General features: G+C 36.7%; 1 protein-coding gene across 1 annotated transcript; it reads right to left on the bottom strand.

Annotated features, from left to right (window-relative positions):
- Positions 1-9452: 9452 nt before the first annotated feature.
- On the bottom strand, positions 9453-11522 carry LOC139193017 (uncharacterized). The gene is made up of 3 exons (XM_070815977.1): positions 10970-11522; positions 10379-10843; positions 9453-10291 (listed from the first exon to the last, which is right to left on the bottom strand). The coding sequence occupies exons 1-3, from the start codon at positions 11520-11522 to the stop codon at positions 9453-9455; spliced, it is 1857 nt and encodes a 618-aa protein (XP_070672078.1).
- Between the last annotated feature and the right edge of the window lie 11764 nt (positions 11523-23286).

Raw genomic sequence — 23286 nt, 5'->3', positions numbered from 1 at the left:
TTTCGGCTACTCCTACTTTACCCCGGATATCCTCATTCCTAATCTTATCCTTTCTCGTGTGCCCACACATCCAACGAAACATCCTCATCTCCGCTACACCCATTTTGTGTACGTGTTAACTAAGTTTTTTTTTCATGCATTAACACCAAAAGGTAAAATTTAATAGAAATTCATCCTCAGTTAAAATAAAAAATAATTTCGAGAAATGAAAGTATTGAGTGCTTTTCAAGCAAATCTACATTATAGTAGTATTTTGCCCACAAATTCATTCTAGAGTTAATTCTAAATAATGTAAATATATATTTTTATGCTAGCTTGAAATAATTAGTTTGCAGGTGTGCCAAGTCATAGTGTACTCTTGAGAGAATCATTGGTTTTTTCTCCAAATTTCAGGTTTCTAAAATTTGAGATAAACCCAAGTTCACATTTTGGGACTTCATGCCCTCATTTATTTTTACATAGCTTAAAAATTTTGGTTTGTTCAGAAAGACTAGAGTAATGTGTTGATTTGGTCTTTAAATTCATTAAAAATTGCTAATTTTTCCCTATTATAATTTTTTTATTATTTAATTTAACTTTTTGTCAATTTAAATAACTTGTACGTGAAACATTTTTTAAAAGTAAACTGCGTAAAAGCTAAAAACGATGTTGATTTGGGTTGAGCTAGGTTTGTAATAGAATGCACCAATGGAGGCCCGAAATAAAGCAGGCTTACCAAAACCTAGGCCTGCATATTACAGCAAAATTATATTTAATACAATATTTTTTAAGATATTTCTTCTGTCTATACAGATTTCAAACGTGAATTAATTATTAATTAATTTTTTCACAACATAACACCATGAACTTAGTTTTGTTTCATATAAAGAAAAATGTTGGCTAATATACTGATCTGAGCGTTTGATATTACTAAATAGAAACTGCACAAAAATTATCAAATTCAGAGAAGTATTGTTTTGCATGATTATGTATGTATAACCATATGTTTAGTCTAGAAATTCAAAACTAAGGCATATATATCAAAGTGTCCCTCTATTAACTAAGTTCATTATGTTTTACAAACTTCAACATAATGAAGCATGAGAGGAGGGTTTTAACTAGTGAATGATTTGATGACATTTTCTTTCGGAACCCTCCAATGTAACCAAAAAAATGAAACTATTAGACTCTATCATCTTCCTAGTCGTTCAGAAACAATGTTGCTTCCACACTCTCTCCTCTGTCATCTCCTCAATAGGGACATTTTTGGTCTCAGGAACCAAAAACAGCACAAAGAGTGACATGACCAAGACCCAAGCAGAGAAAAAGAAGACAATGGCATATACTTCATACTGCAAAGCATTAAGAGGAAGACTTATCCTATAAGAAAACAGCATAGCCTGTTCATACAAACCGTCACACTTTGGCCCGATGATCAAGCCTCCAACGGAAATGTCTCACTGGGAATTAACCACCCCAGGGGTCCCCATTGACAAGTTATCCCTCCTCAGTAGGAGAGAAAAATAAGGCAATGATTTCCTAATATATTAAAAAAATAAATAAAGAAAAGAATGTACGCAAGATGTTGGAGGAAATGGGTGGACAAAACAAATGAGAGTTTTTCTCTTCTTTGTACGGCTACCATTTGACAACATTGACTATAAAAAGCCTTATTCCTCATCCTGTCAAATTATTCATTCAGAGAAGGTGAATCATTCAGAGAGAATCCAAACAAAGCCTCACTTAGAAAAAAGGTGAGAGAGTTCGAGAGAAAGAAAGCCTCACTTGTATGTGAGAGAGAAATCCTCTTGAGAGAAAACCTAGGGAGAGTGTATCCACATTTTTTGTGAGATTGTTTTATATTCCCATTATTTTCATCTTTCCCAACAAGTGGTATCAGAGCTTTGTTTAGAAAGCTTTGATTTGTGTTAATTATGATGGATGTGTCATCATCAACATCGTCATGCACAATGTTCAAGTTGACATCGTCAAATTACTCTATTTGGAAACCAAGAATGGAGGATATCCTATATTGCAGGGATATGTATGAGCCTCTGGAAACAGAGGGACAAAAACAAAAGCTAAAACTGACGCTGTATGGAATATTTTGAATAGGAAAGCTGTTGGTCAAATCCGACAATAGATAGACCAAAGCGTCTTCCATTACGTGGCACAAGAAACAGATGCTTACAAATTATGGACAAAGCTGGCATCCATGTATAAGCGGAAGACTGCTTAAAACAAAGCTTCGTTGATCCCGAGGTTGGTAAACCTAAAGTACAAAGATGGATGTAATGTTACCGAGCATCTGAGTGATTTTCAAGGTATAATAAATCAGCTCACCAACAGGGAAATAGTGCTTGATGATGACTTGCAAGCATTATTGTTACTCAGCTCCTTACCAGATAGTTGGGACACACTGGTGGTGTCATTAAGCAACTCAACTCCTCAAGGCGTTCTTGCATTGGACTCAGTGAAAGATAACATGTACAATGAATAAGCAAGGAGGAAAGAACAAAGAATATCGATCGAGTCTGATGCCCTTGTCGCCGAACACTGTGGAACAAGCACTAATAGAAAACTCCACAACCGAAGGAGGTCAAAAGATCGGTCAAGAGGTAAGTCTAAGACAAGGAAAAACCTAGAATGTTACCATTGTGGCAAGCCTGGCCATATAAAGAACGAGTGCAGATTGTTCAAGAGAGAGCAAGAAAATGGTGAAGCGAATAACATAGCCGCTGCTGCCTATAATGGAGATGAGGTGATTATTATTACAATGATGGTTTTGTTAACTTAACATCTCAAGATACATGTTGGATCGTTGATTCCAGTGCATCCTTTCATGTAACCTCACGAAGGGACTTCTTTACATTCTACACCAATGGAGATTATGGTAATGTTAGGATGGGAAATGATAAACTGTCCAAGATCATGGGAAGAGGTGATGTTTCTTTGGTTCTCAAGGATGTGAGACATGTTCCATATATGCGTCTCAATTTAATTTCTACTGAAATTCTTAATGATGATGATGGCTACACCAATGTTTTTAGTGATGGGAAGTGGAAACTTAGTATAAGTTCCCTTGTGGTCGCTCGAGGAAAGAAGGAGAACACTCTCTACATGACTCATGCAAAGGTCAGTAGTGGGTGTGTGAATTCCATCCAAGATGAATCAATGATTGAGCTATGGCATAAGCGACTTGGCCATATGAGTGAGAATGGACTACATATTCTAGCCAAAAGAGAGGCATTGACCGGGTTGAAAAAGGGTATGTATCTAAAATCCTGCACGCATTGCTTGGCTGGAAAACAACATAAAGCTTTGTTTCAGCATAAACCTGGAACAAGAAAACACAATGTTTTTGGATGTTGTATATTATGATGTTTGTGGTCCTATGACCACTAGTACTTTTGGAGGTGCAAGGTATTTTGTTACCTTTATTGGAGTATGCAGATCAAGTGTTTGAAGTGTTCAAACAATTCCAAGCTAGTGCTGAAAGAGAGACTGGCAAAAGCTTAAAGTGTATTCACACAGACAATGGAGGGGAATACATGGGGCCATTCAGAAACTATTGTAAGAGCAAAGGAATCAGGCATCCGTGATCTATTCCGAAAACTCCTCAACATAATGGCATTGTTAAAACCTAGGTTGAACACTCACGAAAATACACGTAACTATATGATTACTTGAGTACTCAAATGATGGGAGAATATCTGTTATTCATTCAAAGAGAAGACATGGCATTAAATAGCCTTACAAAGAGAACTGAACGCTGAAAATATGCAGCCCACATTTACAACCCTAACAACGTGGTATATGACTAAATCAGAATCAAATAACTTATCCCTGAAGAATAGGTCTTATTAACAACAATTGAAACAACCTACAAACTAGGAGACCTAACTCTAACGGCTAGGAAACCCTAACAACTTCAACATCCTCCCTTAAACTGAATGCTATCAGCAATCAGTTTATATCCACCAGTGAACAAACACCCAATAACCCCCGCAATTTCTGAAACACGTCTAGCTTCAAAGGCTTGGTCATGATGTCTGCCACCTGCTCCTGCGAAGAACAGTGAACCAATCCCACAACTTCATCCTTGGTGAGTTCTCGAAGAAAATGAAACCGAACATTTATGTGTTTGCTACGCCCATGCATCACTGGATTCTTTGAGAGCTTAATAGTAGAACTATTATCACAATAAATTGTTGTGGACTTACACGGTTCATGATTGAGCTGCTGCAAGATCCTCCTTAACCAAACTGCTTGAGATGCACTTGAAGCTGCAGCTATAAACTCCGCTTCTGTGGTAGATAACGTGACCACAAGTTGTTTCTTCGGGGACCATGAAACTGCCCCTGAACTCAACATAAAAACGTACCCAGAAGTACTCTTCTTATCATCCTGATCTCCCGCATTTCACTATCAATGTATCCAATGAGTTCTTGTTCTTCTCCCTTCTTATAGAACAACCCAAAACTCATTGTGCCCTTCAAGTATCTTAACACTCTTTTTGCTGTTTTAAGATGTAACTCAATAAGTCGTTCCATGAACCTACTATCAAACTGATAACATACATCATATCTGGTCACGTCGCAGTCAAATACATAAGACTGCCCATGATTCGTTTGTACATAAGTGCTATCAACTTTTACCCCCTCTTCATCCTTCATCAATTTGAAACCAAGAACGATAGGATTATGAACTGCATTACATTGGTTCATATTAAAAATCTCTAACACTTCTTGAGCATATTTCTGCTGACTAACATAGATGCCTTCTGACCTTTGAAGAACTTCTAAGCCAAGAAAGTAGCTCATTCTCCCAAGGTTAATCATATCAAACTCAGTCATCATTAAATGCTTGAAATCTCTAAACATGGACTCATCATTCCCAGTGAATATAAGATCATCAACATAAAGGTAGACAATTAACATTTTACCTCCATTCATTCTCTTGACAAACAATGTGTGTTCATGTGGGCACTTCTCGAAACCTTCATTCATGAAATAGGACTCAATGCGACTGTACCAGGCTCGAGGAGCCTGTTTAAGATCGTATAAAGCCTTTTTAAGCTTATAAACCTTGTGCTTCTGCCCCTTTTGTTCATAACCTGGAGGTTGTGCGATGAACACTTATTCATTTATTTCACCAAGGAGGAAAGCCGACTTGACATCTAACTGATAAACAGTCCAATCATTCTGAGCTGCAAGTGATAGGATGACACGAACTGTATCCAAGCGAGCCACAGGTGAAAACACTTCTGCATAATCTACTCCATACTCCTGGCTATACCCTTTTGCAACCAAGTGAGCCTTGTACTTGTCCACTTCACCTTTCTCGTTGAGCTTAGTTTTGTAAATCCATTTTACCCTAACTACTTTTCCTTCTGGTGGCATCTCTATTAACTCTTATGTATTATTTCTCATTATCGCTTCAATTTTTGAATCCATGGCCTTCTTCCATTTATCACTTTTCACAGCCTCCTCATAAGTGGTGGGATCAGACTCAGCCAATAAAGCTAAGTGAACCATATCTTCCTCCTCATAGAGACCTTCTCCACTCACATAGTCTATCATCCACACTGGTTGTCTTCTAACTCGTCCTTCTATGGTAGTAATTTCTGTCTGGTCATTATGATCAGATTCCTTGCTTTCTAGTGTTGTTTCATCAGCCTCAAACTCTTTTTCATTGTCATCATTCCCCGGACCTTCTTCTTCATTTATTTCCCACTCAAGATCAGCCATGAATGTTTCTTAATGAGTGTCACTCCAGTCCCAAGCTTTGTCTTCTTCAAAAACAACATCTCGACTTATCACTATCGTAGAGACTGGATTGTATAGACGATGAGCCTTGGATTCCTCGTTAACTCCAAGTAGAATGCATTTCATACTCTTGTCATTGAGCTTAATCCTCTTGCTATCAGGAACATGCACGTGTGCTAAGCATCCAAAAACCCTGAAGTGCTCAACTGATGGTTTGGAACCACTCCAAGCTTCTTCTGGTGTCATACTTCTCACTGCTAGAGTTGGACTTCTATTGACCACATGAATGGCCTAATTAATTGCTTCTGGCCAGAAAGTTCTTGGAATTTTCTTCTCCGTAAGCATGCTTCAAACTATGTTCATAATAGTTCGATTCTTCGTCTCTGTGACGCCATTCTGTTGGGGAGTGTAGGCAGCTGTCAACTGCCTTTGAATTCCATGCATGTTGCAAAAATCTGTGAACTCAAGTGAAGTGATTTCACCCCTACGATCTGTACGCAGGGTCCTTATGCTTGAACTAGTTTCCTTTTCGACCCTAGCCTTGAAATTTTTGAAAGTACTAAGGGCTTTTGACTTCTCAACCAAGTAATACACCCACGTTTTCCTACTGTAATCATCAATGAAGGTAATGATAGACCTCTTCTTACTGTTGGAGATCGGATTAATAGGCCCACATATGTCTGCATGTACGAGTTGAAGAATCTGAGATGCTCTCCACGTACTCCCCTTTGGAAATGGATCTCGTTATTGCTTTCCCACCAAACACTCTTCACAAACTTGCATGTGTGCTTTGAACTTTGGTAAGCCCTTCACCATATTCTTTTGTTGAAGGACTTTTAGACCGCTTCACCCCAAATGTCCATATTTGCGATGCCATAGTTGAGGTTGATCGTCCGCAATAACGTTGAAACATTTCTGCCCTTGTAGTTGTGTGCGAGCCAGTAGGATAAACATGCGATTTTCTGGCATTGTGGTCTCCCAGATCAGTCCTCTCTCTGGATGATAAATCATGCACTTGCCACTTTTGATTAAAATGGCAAGACCCTTCTCTTGCAATTGTCCAATGCTTAGTAAATTATTTTTCAAATCTGGCACATAGAATACTCCAGTGATGACCTGCATGATTACGTTGACTTCCATACGAACATTTCCCTTTCCTAAGATAACCAAGTTTGAATTGTTCCCCAACTTCATAGACTTCCTGAAGGTATCATCCAAATATGTGAACATCTCTTTCTTGCCACACATTTGATTGCTGCATACTGAGTCCAGAAACCATAACTCTTCTCTGTTGTCCTCCTTGATATCCACGTATGCCATCAATAGCATTTCTTCACTAGTTTCTGCATAAAAACCTTTTGAATCCTTTCCCTTCTTAGAACATTCCCATTGAAAATGCCCAAGTTCATGACAGTTGTAACATTCAAGGGTAGACTTGTCAGGTCCATTTCTACCTATTCCTCGTCCTTTTCTTCTGAAGTTGCTGCGTCCACCTTGCCCGCCTTGTTGGGCATCATAAGTCACCTTCAGAGCTTGGTCATCCACTGTGTGTCTCCCTATCCTTTGTTCATGTAGTAACAAGCTACTTTGTAGTTCATCGATGGACATGATGTCGAGATCATTTGACTCTTCAATGAAGCATACCACATAGTTGTATTTAGAAGTCATGGATCTCATAATCTTTTCGATAACCACGACATCTTCCATCTTTTCTCCATGGATCCTCATCTTGTTGGCTATGGTGAGAGTACGTGCAAAGTATTCATTCATTGATTCCCCTTCCTTCATGTGCATAATCTCAAACTCTTTGCGAAGAGGTTGTAACTGTGCACATTTAACTCTTGTTGTGCCTTGGTACTTCTGTTTCAAGGAGTCCCAGATGTCATTCGCGGTATCTTTCTTCAATATTGTCTCCAAGATTGATCGATCAATGGCCTAGAACAAATAATTCTTAGTCTTCAAATTCTTTAGTCTCTGATCTTCAATAGTTTTCTTCTGTCCATCTGTGAGATTACTCTCATCTGCTACTGCAGGAATTCCAGTTTCCACCAAACCTCAATATTCCTTGGAGCGCAGGAAATTCTCCATGATTATGCTCCAATGATCATAGTGTCGATCAAACCTCGGGATTGCAGGTTGCACAAAACTACTTTCAGTCGTCATGACGTTGTTGTTGAACTAGCTCCAATTAGGCCCGGTGGTGGGGCTCTGATACCAGATGTTAAAACCTAGGTTGAACACTCACGAAAATACACGTAACTATATGATTACTTGAGTACTCAAATGCTGGGAGAATATCTGTTATTCATTCAAAAACAAGACATGGCATTAAATAGCCTTATAAAGAGAACTGAACGCTGAAAATATGCAGCCCACGTTTACAACCCTAATAACATGGTATATGACTAAATTAGAATCAAATAACTTATCCCTAAAGAATAGGTCTTATTAACAACAACTGAAACAACCCTACAAACTAAGAGACCTAACCCTAACGGTTAGGAAACCTTAACAACTTCAACAGGTATAGCTGAGAGAATGAACAGAACTATTATCGAAATAATATGGAAGATGTTGTCTCATGCAAAGTTGTCTAAAAGGTTCTCGGGTAAAGCTATAAAGACTAAGGTTGATTTAATCAACCTTTCTCCATCAGCTCCATTGAATGATGATGTTCCAAACAAGTTTTGGACAGGAAAAGATGATTCCTACAATCATTTGAAAGTGTTCGGTTGTAGAGCATTTGTTCATATTCCTAGCTATGAAGGATCGAAGCTTGACTCAAAAGTCGAAAGAATGCATCTTTTTGTGATATGGTAATGAAGGATTTAGGTACAGGCTCTGGGATCCTGTCAACAAGAAGATTGTCAGAAGTAAAGATGTTGTCTTCCTCAAAAACCAAAATATCGAAGATATTCATAAAGATAATGAATTAGCTGATGAAAATGAGGAAGAAGTTCAACTGTCTCAAGAACCATTTATTGGACCTCAGCTACAACATTCAACCAGGGTACAAAAACTCCCAAGTAAGTACCCTGCAAGTGAATTCGTTCTACTCACAAATGAGGGAGAACCAAAGTGCTACCAAGAAGCCTTGACTCACAAACACAGGGGGAGTGGTTGAAAGCCATGCAAGAGGAAATGCAATCCTTACATGAGAACCACACTTATGAGTTGGTGAAATTACCAATACGTAGAAGCAGTGGCGGATCTAGGATTTTAACTTAGGGTGGTCCCAATATAAAAGCTCCAAAAATAAAAACAAGACGAAAATATCATTGAACAAATAAATGGCAAACTACAATTTTCATTCATAATCTTTGTGCTAAACAAGTTAGAAATACTAAATTTGTCCACGACGAGATCTTATACTTTGAAAACGTGTTATGATAGTTTCATTGTCAATACAAGAAAAAACATCTTTCTCAATGTAAACAACTAAGCTATCATTTAACCATTGATCCCCCATTCTGTTGCGGAGTGGACTCTTTATGATATTCATGGCGGAAAATGCTCTCTCCACTGAAGCAGTTGCAACAGGTAAAACCAAAGCCAATTCAATAAGTAAATACACATATTGAAATACTCGATGCAACCTTTTTTCCATCATTTTCTTAGCAAGATCACTAATGTTTTGCAACTGAGAAAAGTCACTTCTCGAACGCATAGAATGAATATAAATATCGAGTTGATCTTCAAGTGCCATTAGGTCTTGCTTATAAAATCTTGAGGGTACAATTGATCAAGGCAAAGTAGCTTTTCTTTGTCAAAAGCTGCAAAAGAATCATTTGGACTCAAAGTAGCCAAACAAATGAGCAATTTGGTACTTGTTTCATTGAAGCGATCATGTAACTTTGTAAGCTGGGAATCAATGACAACAAAAAAGAGCTCCACTTTGTAACGATGACGGTTGGTCTTTTTGTGGGTATAACGGCGCGACCTCCCATGAGATACATATGTCTTATCCATGTTAATAACCTCAATATGATGTTGGACACAAAATGACAATACTTTGTCAACCAAAAGGTCAAACCCCTCATCATTCCTCATGTAGAGTAGTTGTTCTTTACATGTATTAACTAAAGCCATTGCATTCACAATCTCTTGATCATCCTTTTGTAATGCTTGTGATAAATCATTCGTGATTCCCAATATAGATTTCATCAAAAATAGGAGAAACACAAACTCAAAAGATTGTATGTCGTTCAATAACCTATTTGCTTTGGCCACACTATCATTGGTATTATCATCAACAATCATTTCAAGCACATTGACCACAGATGAGAACATAGTAATCAAACTAATCAAAGTACCATAATGTGAATTCCATCTTGTAGCTTCAACACATTTGAGACTAGTTTCTTGATTTAAGCCTCGTCCCGTCATAAGAGAATCATTTTCAAGAGCTTTCATAAGTTCTTTTTGTTGCATCTCTCTAAGTGCATGACGATGCTTACATGAAGCTCCAATATTATTTACCACATTATTAGCCAATAGGAAGAATATGTTAACATCAACATTATCATTTGCTACGGCAACAAGAGCTAATTAGAGTTGATGAGCAAAGCAATGAACATAGAATGCACAAGGTTGATCATTCAAAATCTTTGTCTTGAGTCCATTGAACTCACCTTTCATATTACTAGCACCATCGTAACCTTGCCCTCGTAAATTGGAGAAGCTCAACTCTTTGAAATGAATGAAGGCATCAATAGACTCCTTTAATGTGTTTGAAGTGGTGTCAGGAACATGTTGAACTCCTACAAACCTTTTAATGACTTTCCCATTTTTTTCCACATAACGTAAAACTACCGCCATTTGCTCCTTTATAGAAACATCACATGCCTCATCAACCAATAGAGAAAAGAACCTAGCATTCTTCATATCACTTATGATAGTTTTAATGGTTTCAATAGAACATGAATGAACAAGATCTTTTTGAATTGAATGAGCTATTAGCTTGAGATTTCCTGGAGCTTTATCTAACACAACGGCCTTTATTTTTTCATCATGATCCGCAAGGAATTGCAAGAGCTCCAAATAGTTACCTCTATTGTTTGAAGTGTCACTTTCATCATGACCATGAAATGAAAAACCTTATCCCAACAAAAACTTAATGTAATCAATTGACGCATTCAAGCAAGTGGGATAAGCCATACGAGTTTCTTCTGACTGTTTGACCGCAACTGTTTCAATATGTGTCTTTTGATTCATTAGATTACCAACAGCTTTATTGTGAAAGCTACCAACCATTCCCACATGTTTTTCACAACAGGCTCTTGCGTGCTTCCAATTTTGAAAGCCTACCTCAGTAAAGACGCCACTGCCTGATTGTTCAAAGTTGACTTTGAATAGATAGCAATAAAAGCAAAATGCAGCATCTTTAGATATACTATATTCCAACCAAGGAAATTCCTTCAAACAATTATCAACGAACCGTCGCTTTTTATTTGAATGCAAAGTGAATGGAAAATCATGATCTTTAACTCTAAAAGGCTCCATCAATATATATGCTCTTCGAACCTCATCTCGAATATCTGGAGGATAATCCTTCATTGGTTTTCTCTTTCCGAGGTCTCTCTCAAGATTATCCAAATCAACTTTTAACTCATTTTGTTGTGGAGTGGAATTACCCCTAATTGGATTAGAACTACTTGGAATTGGAAGAGAACTGTTCTGAATAGGATTGGAACTATCCAAGTTTGGAGATGAACTATTTGGAATATGATTGTCCGAACTAATCGATGATAATTTTCGCTTGTAATATCGTTCCATATTTCTAATTTCTACACATATCAATTAATAAAAAAAATTTATATCAATTGATGAAACTAAAAAAAATATTATATGAAAAACGAGAAATCAAATTCATTTATAAATTTATAATTAGGTCTGTGCCCGTGGGATTCTAATATTATGAATGCCAAAGACAAAGAGATGCATGCCACAAATAGACTGCCATCACTTCAAAAAAAACATTAAAAGTTTAATTCGTCACCAGATTCACCACCAAACATTAAAAATAAAAATACTTCTTAAAAAAAATATCTAACACCACAAATAAATCAAATAGTGGATGGTAAAATTATTTAAATATCGAACACCACAAATAATTTAATATCAGATAGTGGATGGCAAAATTATTTAATGGACAGAGTCAAAGAAAGTACAAACCTCTTCGACCAAGAAGAAGAAGACCAGCGGCTAGCCTCCGGACCAGAGCTTTACACGGAGAAAAAATGCATAAGGGTTACAGATTTTCACTAGAAATGTCGTCGGTGCAACGGTGAACAGAAACTAGAGTGCAACAGAGAGTTGATCAATGCCGTAAGGAATAAAAGCGGGCTGAGTGGTAGACAATTAGGTATTATTGGTAAAGTGAAGGTTCTGATTGCTCTATCGTGTGAAGGAGCTGAGTGCTCTATCATGTGAAGGTTCTCACGTGAGTAAGGTTTAAAATTTTTTTAATGACTTGGCTCAAAACGACGTCGTTTTGCCAAGTCATTGTGCAGCATCACTGGTGTAGCATCACATGCTGCACATCACTTGTGCAGCATCACTAACATGGGTGGTCCTTAAAGATCCTCACAACCATTTTTCCAAGTTTCGGGTGATCCCGGGACCACCCTGGTCCCTTAATAGATCCACCCCTGCGTAGAAGGATGCTCAAGAACAAATGGGTGTGCAGATTGGAAACTAAAGAAAACAACTCACAACAAAGGTTCTGTAATACCCTGTATTTAAAAAAAATGGTTATATAAATGTGTGTGTAAGTACTTATTGTTGCAATCCTATTGGAATAGGAATGTAATTATGTAAATCTTAGTATATCTAGGAATATCTCTTATAGTCCTAGCAGTAGTATATTACCTATTAAATGTTGTAATCCTAAAGGGAAAGGTTTTTACCTATCCTACTACTATAGATAAAAGCACAATGAGGGTGAAATAACACACACCCACAATTACACACCTCTCTCTTCTCTCTACTATTGCCGCACCTTTCTCTCTCTTTATGACCTCCATAATTGTTCAGTAAATTATGCCTACAACACGTTATCAGCACGCTCTTGACGCTGCTCTAACAAGAGAGTTTGATCTTCAATCAAGGGAGTACACTATTACAAAAGGGCCTTATTGTGTCAGGGAGTGGTGTTGCTTTTATACAACATAGTGACGAATAAGACATTCCGACACCCACTTAATATGGTGTCGGAGTTACTGTCAGTTATAACCGACATAAACTGTTAATGTCGCTTACAATCGACATTGATTTTAATATTTTTAATATTGGTGTCGCATTAAACAAAAACAGTGTCGCTTTTAACCGACATAACATTAGCGTCAGTTAAAAGACAACTGTTGTCACTTCTAGGCGACACTAATGATAGTTTTTAAATATTTTCAAAGATAGTGTCGGTTGGAGCCGATTTAGGTTTTAATTTTTATTAAAAATTTTGAAACCCGGTGTCGGTTATAATTGACATAATGTTAGCATCGGTTAAAAGAAATATTTTCAAAGCCGGTGTCGGTTGTAGCCGACATAGTGTTATAAACGAAAATTCACAATTTAACGGTTATTTTAACTCTGATTTTGATCATTTTTTACAGCTACACTCCTTGATCTTATATGAATACAATAAACTAATTCGATCATTAATTTAAAATATTTACACAAGTGGATACCACAAAATCTTATGTTATACTTAAAAAAGTATGAATAAACTCTTAAGTGTTAGTGAATCTATCGTTTTGATGGGATATGCATTCTACAAAACTAATTTCAACGATTCAACTGTCAAACTTGTTTGTATATGCTTCAAGATCGCATACGCCAAAAATCGCAAAAAAAGCATTCAGAGCTCAAGTAATGGGACAAAACTTTTCGACAGCTATCAAAGAAAAATCACAATTTAGCGTTTATTTTAACTCTGATTTTGATGATTTTTTAAAGCTACACTCATTGACCTTATACGAATACAATGAATGAACTTGATCTTCAATTTAAAATATTTACACTAGTGGATACCACAAAATCTTATGTTATACTTAATGAAAGTATGAATAAACTCTTAACTGTTAGTGAATCTATTGTTTTGATGGGATACGCATTCTACGAAACTAGTTTCAACGATCCAACCGTTAAACTTGTTTGTATATGCTTCAAGATCGTATACGCCAAAAATTGCAAAAAACAAACTTTCAGAGATCAAGTAACGGGACAAAACTTTTCAATGGTTATCAACGAAAAATCATGATTTAACGGTTATTTTAATTCCGATTTTGATGATTTTTTACAGCTACACTCCTTGACCCTATATGAATACAATGAATGAATTCGATCTTCAATTTGAAATATTTACACTAGTGGATACCACAAAATCGTATGTTATACTTAATGAAAGTATAAATAAACTTTAAGTGTTAGTGAATCTATCGTTTTGATAGGATACGCATTCTACAAAACTAATTTCAACGATCCAACCGTTAAACTTGTTTGTATATACTTCAAGATCACATACTCCAAAAATCGCAAAAACAAACATTCAGAAATCAAGTAACGGGACAAAACGTTTTCACAGTTATCAACGAAAAATCACGATTTAACAGTTATTTTTAACTTCGATTTTGATGATTTTTTACAGCTACACTCCTTGACCTTATACGAATACAATGAATGAATTCGATCTTTAATTTGAAATATTTACACTAGTGGATACCATAGAATCTTATGTTATACTTAATGAAAGTATAAATAAAGTGTTAGTGAATCTATCATTTTGATGGGATACGCATTCTACGAAACTAATTTCAATGATCCAATCGTCAAACTTGTTTGTATATGCTTCAAGATCGCATACCCCAAAAATTGCAAAAAACAAACTTTCAGAGATCAAGTAACAGGACAAAACTTTCCGATCAACAAAAAAATCACGATTTAACGGTTATTTTAACTTCGATTTTGATGATTTTTTACAGCTACACTCCTTGACCCTATATGAATACAATGAATGAATTCGATCTTCAATTTAAAATATTTACACTAGTGGTACTTAATGAAAATATGAATAAACTCTTAAGTGTTAGTGAATCTATTGTTTTGATGGGATACGCATTCTACAAAACTAGTTTCAATGATCCAACCGTCAAACATGTTTGTATATACTTCATAATTGCATAGGCCAAAAATTGCAAAAAAAACAAATATTTAGAGATCAAGTAACGAGACAAAACTTTTCAACGATTATCAACGAAAAATCACAATTTAACTATTATTTTAACTCTGATTTTGATGATTTTTTTACAGCTGCACTCCTTGACCCTATACGAATACAATGAATGAACTCGATCTTCAATTTAAAATATTTACACTAGTGGATACCACAAAAACTTATGTTATATTTTAAGTATTAATTAGACTATGTTTCATTTAATATGTGATGATATTTTATAATAAAATTATATTTCTGTTTTTTATTACGTATTTTATTCAAGTTAAATTTTATTTATTAAAATCTTAAAATGTTATATGAGATAACACAAAAAAAAAAAAAAAAAAAAAAAAAAAACTGGTTATTTTTTTTCTTTGGGTTAAACATTTTTTTTAAACTAGTCTGCTGTCGCTTTTAGCCAACGGCATTGGTCAGATAATTTGAAATATTAGGCGGGAAATTTCTCGCTTGTTCTACACGAGGAAATGGATGGAAAGACTTAGTGTCGGTTTTAACTGACCCTATTATCTTTTAATTCGACACAAGTTTCATTAAACCGACGCTACATGAATTTCAAAAAGTATGTCAGACGTTGGTGTCTGTTTAATTTAAACCGATGATGTGATTTTCAATAAAGAGTGTCAGAAAGTTGACTAGTTAATTTAACTCGTCAGTAAAGTGTGTCAGGTTGGCGTCGGTTTTAACCGACACCATGTTCATTTAATTCGACACCAGTTGTTTTTAATTCGACGTCAGTAAAACAATGTCGGTTTTAACCGACGCCAACTTAGTACCCATATTTAAACCCCTCTCATTCCCATTTCATCCATGCTTTCATTTCTCCCCCAATTTCAATCTTCTTCTTCTCCTTCCCCCATTTCATCTGTGCGTCCCTTTCTTCCTCCTTTTCAGTTTTTCCTCTTCTCCTTCCCCATTTGATATGGATCACCATTTTGAAGATCAACATTCTGAGGAAGTCCAATTCGAAGAGGAAGAGATCGAAGGTGATTCATTTTTAAATTATTATGATTATTAATTTTAGTTTCTGTTTTGTATTCTAACTAGTTTTATGCTTAAATTGAAAATTTATTTTTGTTTCTTGGTTTGTAATTGTTTTTTCTGTATTTATAAGGATCAACTCAACGGAGAGGTTAAAGATAATTGTAGTGCGTTTTCGAAACATGCAACGGCAGAGGTTAGAGATTAAAGAAAAAACAAAGGTAAATGTTTCATGATTTATTTTATTATACCTTAAAATTTGTCTAATAAATTTTTTTATTTTTCGAGAGATTGCCCAAAAAAATAAGCATAATCGACATTTGAAAACTATGAACCACACAACTGGTTCAAAATCTTTTGCAAGAGTTCGGAAAAAATTTGTATGGGTTGTGCATTTTTAAGAATTGTAGTTAAATTTAAATTTAATATATAGTTGGTAGAAATTTTATTTTTAAGATGAAGTTTGTTTAAAATTGTTTATTTTTTCATTGACATATGGTGGGAATTATTTTATATAATTTTTTTTGCATTTATAGTTTTTTTTTTTTTTTTTGTATGTTGTATTTGTAATGTCGGATTTAGTGTTTGTTATGACGGATGAGTTTTTGTATGTTATGTGAAATATAAAATGTTTGTTATGATGGATAATTGTTAGTGTTTGGGACAACTATTACTGTTATTAGTTTTTATTAATGGTTGCCTTGGCATATATATGAAATATTGTTGGAATTATTTTCATATATTTTTTTCTAATTATTATTAATTAAAAACTGAGGAAGATTTATTAATATTTTTGTTTTTAATATATTTGGTGTCGCTTATGGACGACACCAGCATAATTATTTTATTTATTGAGATGTTAGGTAATGTCGTTACGACTGACAGTAGCTTGACTATTTTAATTGTTTATTTGTTACTTAATGTCGGTTAGGATTGCCATCATATCAAATTTCCATGTCGCTTTTAACCGACATAAGCACCGATGTCACTTTTAAGCGACGCTGTTGTTCTTTTTTATTTTATATTACTTTGCTTCTTGGTGGTGGATTAAGGGGTCTAAGTGACGTCAATACCCTTTTCATGACGGTAGCATTGGTGTCGGTTCCTCTATCAAACATTGCACGATTTAATGTCAGATTTTTACCAAAAATCCGACAGTAATTGCTGTTTCTTGTCGGTTTTTCCATCGCCAGTGATATCCCCTTTTGTAGTTGTGGTATTACGTTTTAATCATTCTATTTATGATTAATTTATTATTTTATTGAATTGATCTACATGCTATTGATTCAATTTAATTTTTCTGTGTTGAACATGATACAACGAATTGGAGATGCAATTCCGGCTTTCCGAGAAGGATCTTCTACAAATTCAAAGGCTTTTGCTGTTTTCTGCCAATCAGGTACGCTTAAAATAAAGGAAGATATTTGAAACAACCATGAAGCATGAAAACATTCCCCATGATGCATGAACCCCCTACATTTATATTTACCTTCCGATATATATATTGTGTATGTTTCATATATTTTGTCTATATATATTTGTTCATGCAATACGCAATTATGCTATGTGGAATATGTAGGTCAAAGAATCAAAAGAAATTAGAAGCAATTAGGGTTTTTTTTTCAAACCCTAGAGTAAAAAAAAAAAAGATTAAAAATTTGGGATTTTGCGGCTAAGTTGCATTGTGTAACCTTGGGATGATGTCGTTTGACATCTAGACCACCACGGCAGCAGCCTTTTTTGGGGCTTGCTGCGTGCACATGACAACCAGGCTTTGGCCTGATAAGGGTTCTACACGAGCCTACAACCCCCAGCCTACCTCTAGCAGGTCTGCAGCCATGTTGGACCTTGTCCATGCATCTCTGACCTAAGCAAGCAAGCTTGCTGCTTGCTGGACTTTCCCATTACACGCTGGCCCACTCTTGCAAGCCTAATGCTTACTAGGCATTACCACATGTCACGGCCCGCCTGCAGCAGAACCTAAGCTGCTAGGCTCGCCTCGTTCCAACCCAAAACCTGAAGCCAGCTCATGCTGGGCTTCGTTATGCGCCAGCACAAGCTGGGCTTGCTGACCCCTACGCCCTTTTTCTTTGGCCTGTAACATCACAGCAAGCATGCAAACTTGCTTTGCTTGTTATTGGGCTGCCTGCAGCAGCCTCACATGACCCAAAGCCATTTTTGGCTCTTTTTTTTTTTTTTTACCCGATGCCATTTTTTTTGGTATCCTTGCTTCTTAACCATACCTAATTATTTTTGGGATGTTTCTTGTTAAAGCCACATTAGGCTATATTTTTGTTATCACTTGGCACGAAGCCAATTGAAGCTAATAAGACCTGAATGTCATTATTTTGCTCCTACGATCGACCCTGAATGGTCCTGATCTATTGAATTAATTAAAAATGACCTGCAGTCCATTAATCTAATAATGAATCCAAAATTATTGACCTGAATATCACTTTTGGACATTAACGATTCAATAATTTATTTTTATACTTTAAACCATTAACATACTTTCGTAGTAACGAAGCTTTCACACTTGAGTTCCCGAAGAACCTTAAATCCACTACACTTAGTTGTATATTGCATTTTGTGTTCTTGCAGGAACCTCTCTTTTATGAACTAAACGTTCAAAAACTAAATTGAACATGTAGTTTCAAATTTAGTGCCTTTGAAACCCGAAGATTTCATAAAACAATACACCTATGAAAACCTGAATTTTTCATGAAAACCATGTCTTAGAACCCCGAATGTTCTAACTTTGATGCATATGGATGATTCATTCCCCTAGCACTAATCACAATCTTGTTCCCTCCAATTCAATGGATTGTCAAACTATCACAAGTACGATTTCCCTTATTTGGACGTTTTTATTAGAGACCACTTAATGTGGGGTACAAGACGTGAATCTCCACTTGACAATCAAGAAGTTGAGAAACATTGAAGTTAACAATTTAATGAAAGAGCTGAATAAGCCTCCGCCATGATCTTCATTCGAAGACTTATGCCCGAAGCCTTACAAATGGAAATACCTCCCGAACGAGGATTCCATGGCTCTTTGGCTCACTCCTACAGATTGTCTAATCATGAAAAACATTGCCTGAAGCACACTATGATTACGTCCATGAATTAGTACGATTATGTAGTTTATAAATCCGACCAAATTTTGACTGGAGAAAACTTTTCTCGTCCTTCCATGTTTCTAACTTGCTCCTGAAGCAGCAGTGTAGAAAGCAGAAGTTTACTAAATTCTCGGATCTGATTACTACCACAAATGTGAGAGAACGGTATAGACTTAGTTCGGCTGTAGTCTACCGAATAGCTTAACCCAGTTCGGTCAAAGCCTACTAAATGGTGATGCCTTACATCGGTAGGGATGCACCGAACAGACCCTTCCAGCTTCTGCTGGAGCCTACCAAATCCAATTCGGGGTCTATCTCACAATCTAATTTTGGGTTTGTTTTTTACAACATATGGTAGAATCAGGGCTTGCCAAGGTGTGGCATCATGCCCGAAGCATGATCGTTGGTACCTAAGACCTAAAACTTCAAAGAATAAGGGATAATATTCCCAAACCTCAACCCTGCAGAATCTAATTTCGTCTCAATGGAATAAATCATTGGTTATGCACATGTTCGTGCCTCTACCAATGTCGTTGAGGAGTATTGTTCTCGTAGTCAATATGTGAGACTAATTTTGCTCCACCAAACATCGTTGGAAGAGCAGAATTTTGACATGGATGGCCTTGTTGGCCGAATCCCCTTAGTAAACCATTTACTTTGTGAACATTTTTCCATGTTCTTGGATTCAAGTTTGGTGTATGTTTTACTTATGGATAATCTTATTGATATTGTCCTCGAATATGAGTTAATTGAATCATGTTTCTTAATACATGTGACTGATTCAATTAAACACATGATTAGGTAGGAATGTGGGAAAGTAAGTTGTCTGGATGAATGCGATACTATGCACACTAACTTTACGCCTAAATCACATCTCTCTTCGTTGTATGAATGGTACTGTAGCACCATTTAAGGGACCTTAAATTCTCCCTGTCGTTGAGTTTTTAAGGATATTCAAGATGACAATGATCATAAATGAAACCACCGAAGAAAATAGAGTGGAATATCTTTGCACCACCACCAAAAATGAGCCTGAAGCTTTAATTTGGGGCCAATGAGTTGTCTCCCAACTGGGAATACACCACATATGGCCGGCCTGGAACTTGGTGATTGAGTAGTTTACTTGCTTTGGCACGACCTTTTAGGACACTTAGGTCGAACAATGATGCTACGATGCATCTCTTTACCCGAAGTAAGGATATTATGCCTACAAGCACACTTTGCCAAGCCTGCTCATTAGGGAAATTGATTTTCTATATCGTTTCTCGCAAAGATTTGAAATCACTATTTTTCATAGTGGATTCAAATGAATATATGTGGACTACTCCAACCAAAATGCGGACCATATAAATACTTATGGTTTTGGTTGATAAATCGACAAACTAGTCACATGTTTGTCCACACACATTGCTGCTAAACCTCATGGCTGATTAAGGGCTCACCACCCTATTTATCCCTTAAGGTCCGGGAGATTGGATAATGCCGGAGAGTTTATATCGACGATTTTCAATAAAGTATTGCATGTCTTTTGGGTTTATAATTGAACATTGAATTCTTATGTTCACCCCAAAAAGCCTCGCCTAGTGATCATAGAGCGTAATTTTAAATGATCGCTTGAATTTTGGTAAATGTACCAAATTTTTTATTTCTGCCTAGGGCTATGCAATCTTGTAAGCATTTATGTTGGTCCGCCTTGAGGCCCATTACCACCCAACCTATATGATGTTACAATTGGTTACTTGGTATGAACCCGACGATTATAGTATTTACGCATTTGGGTGTGCATTCCATGTGCCAAGTTGTGCTGCTGCAATGTACCAACATGGGCCCTCAAAGAAGGATGTGAATCTTTGTCGATTATGATTCTTCTTCACACTAGCTCTCTTCCAGCCCTTGCATGCGATATCTTTACCACTCATTTACTAGTTCTTTAATGAGATAGTCTTCCACCCGTAAGGGGGAGATAAGAATGTTAACATTCCTGGAGAACAGCTCGAATTTGCATGGACATTGCCCACTATGTCTCATCTCGATTCCTATACTGCACAAGTATGATAAGCAAGTGCGATGAAATTTTAGTTTTCAGAATGTTGCTCCAAACGCATTCCTCTGATCTAGCTAAAGTGACGAGATCATATACCAGCTACAAACATGTCTGCAAGGATAGACGTACTTAACGGACGTCGAGTCAACATCCCTGGACAGTATGCCACCCCTGTTAGATAGTGTGGATGCCCCTGTTGGACGGTCCAGTACACCGGCGGATAGCCAATCAATAAGTCTTGGCATGGAGCATGACAGATCACTCGGTTGTTGTAGGAGTCACTTCCCTAGAAGAGGAAGACACGACACAAAAATGAATCCATACTTGATCACTATCTCAAATCATTTCCATCTCATGAAATTAATTCGGATTACTCCCGAGACTTGAAGTTCTTGGTCTAGTATACTAGTTTAGATGAGCAAAATGGAATTGAAATGAGATTACCATCGATGATGTTTTCACTTATATGGTAGCTACCGATATAAATGAAAAGCGACGATATCGAACCGTGTTTCGTTGATTAAGTGACAACGTAGAACTGATTAGACAACTAAAATTATAATCTAGGTCAAATTCCTTACCAAAGTGTGTATTGGACATGTCATTCCTACACTGCCCAAGGTAACCTTATTGTGTTACAAGTGGGAAAGGAAATGTTATGAGATGAATGAAATAGTGTGATATGATGCACGCCTTGCGGCCCAAGGTTTCTCTCAAACGTCCTGTGATTGATAGCAGTATTATGAAATATGGTTAGTGTTTTCTCCATAGGGATATTGATACGGAGATTTACATGTAAGTTTCCGAAGAATTACATGGACTGGTTCAAATAGTTCCAAACCACGAAACACCCTCTTAACTTGTTTGAGGCGTTCACTTACAATCCGACGGAAACCCGTCTAAGTGATTATTTGATCAGTCATGGATGAATTATGCCCTTGCGTGTTAAACTATGAAGTCTTATTCCAAATTGCTAGAGTTACAGTTTATGTTGTTGACACGAATCTCACTAAGACTCCAGAAGAGCTTGAGAAAACTGCATCGCACCTGAAGATGGAATTTAAGATGAAGGATCTTGGGAAACTCATTTATGCCTTGACCTGAAGTTTAAGCGTTGTTCTGATGGTACCTTGGTCTACCAATTGAACTATACCCCAAATATGTTACCTTTGAGTATACCTTTTATGGAATCCGAAATTCCATATCTAAAGTTCAACTTTGCGCTTAGTTGTACTTAGCTCATTGTATTTAGACAAGACATCTCATTCGTTGTTAATCTTGGTAAAGATGCAGTACCGCACTTACACGCATCCACTGAATTGGTATTAAAGACGTACCCTGAAGGTACTATAGGCAAATCCTAACGCATCTTAAGCGGATCCAACCCCCGAATCCTCGAAATGATGTTTGCCTTGTTTGTTATGCTGACGCTGGTTGCTTATCAAACTTACACAAGGTAAAATCCCTAAATGGTTATGTCTTTACCGTTAAGGGATATCACAATATCTTGGAGGTCCACGATATGACCTTAGTTGCGAAATCTTCGAACCGTTCCAAGATTCAGCTTACTTCATTACGCCACAAGTGAGACATGGTTAAGAGTTCTTGTTGAGTATTTCGAAGTACTTGCTATTTTTCATCTATCGTTGAGTCTTAATAACGATCCATGAAGATTATGCCTCATGTATCCACCCGACCAAGACATGATACATCAACAAAGTTAACGCCAAGACATATTGCATTTACATCAGCAAAGCATCAGGAGATTGAAGTCATGCAAGCCGATCCCAGACAACCTTGCCGACTTCTACACGACGTCACTACCAAAATCAACCTTCCAGAAGCTTGTCCGAGGAATTGGTATGCCTAACTATCATACGCAATGCTTGTAGTTCTCATTTGGAAGTTATGTCAAACTCAGGGGGAGTATCCAGAAGTATACTCACTTGATCTTAATGTACTATTTTTTCCTACAATTAGGAGCATTTTTCCTACTGGGTTTTTGCTACCTAACTAGGTTTTAACGAGGCACCCATCCTAGGCTGATCATACTCTTCTACTTGTGTCCAAAAGACATATAGTTTTGACTTAATGCAACTTCTCACTTTTCTCCTTAGACTATGGGTTTTTCTCCCACCTTGGGTTTTACCATAGGGAGATTTTGTG

This window comes from Malus domestica, chromosome 16 (genome assembly GCF_042453785.1).
Source record: "Malus domestica chromosome 16, GDT2T_hap1".
NCBI classification, from domain to species: Eukaryota; Viridiplantae; Streptophyta; class Magnoliopsida; order Rosales; family Rosaceae; genus Malus; species Malus domestica.
This window is presented reverse-complemented; position numbering and strand designations above follow the sequence as displayed.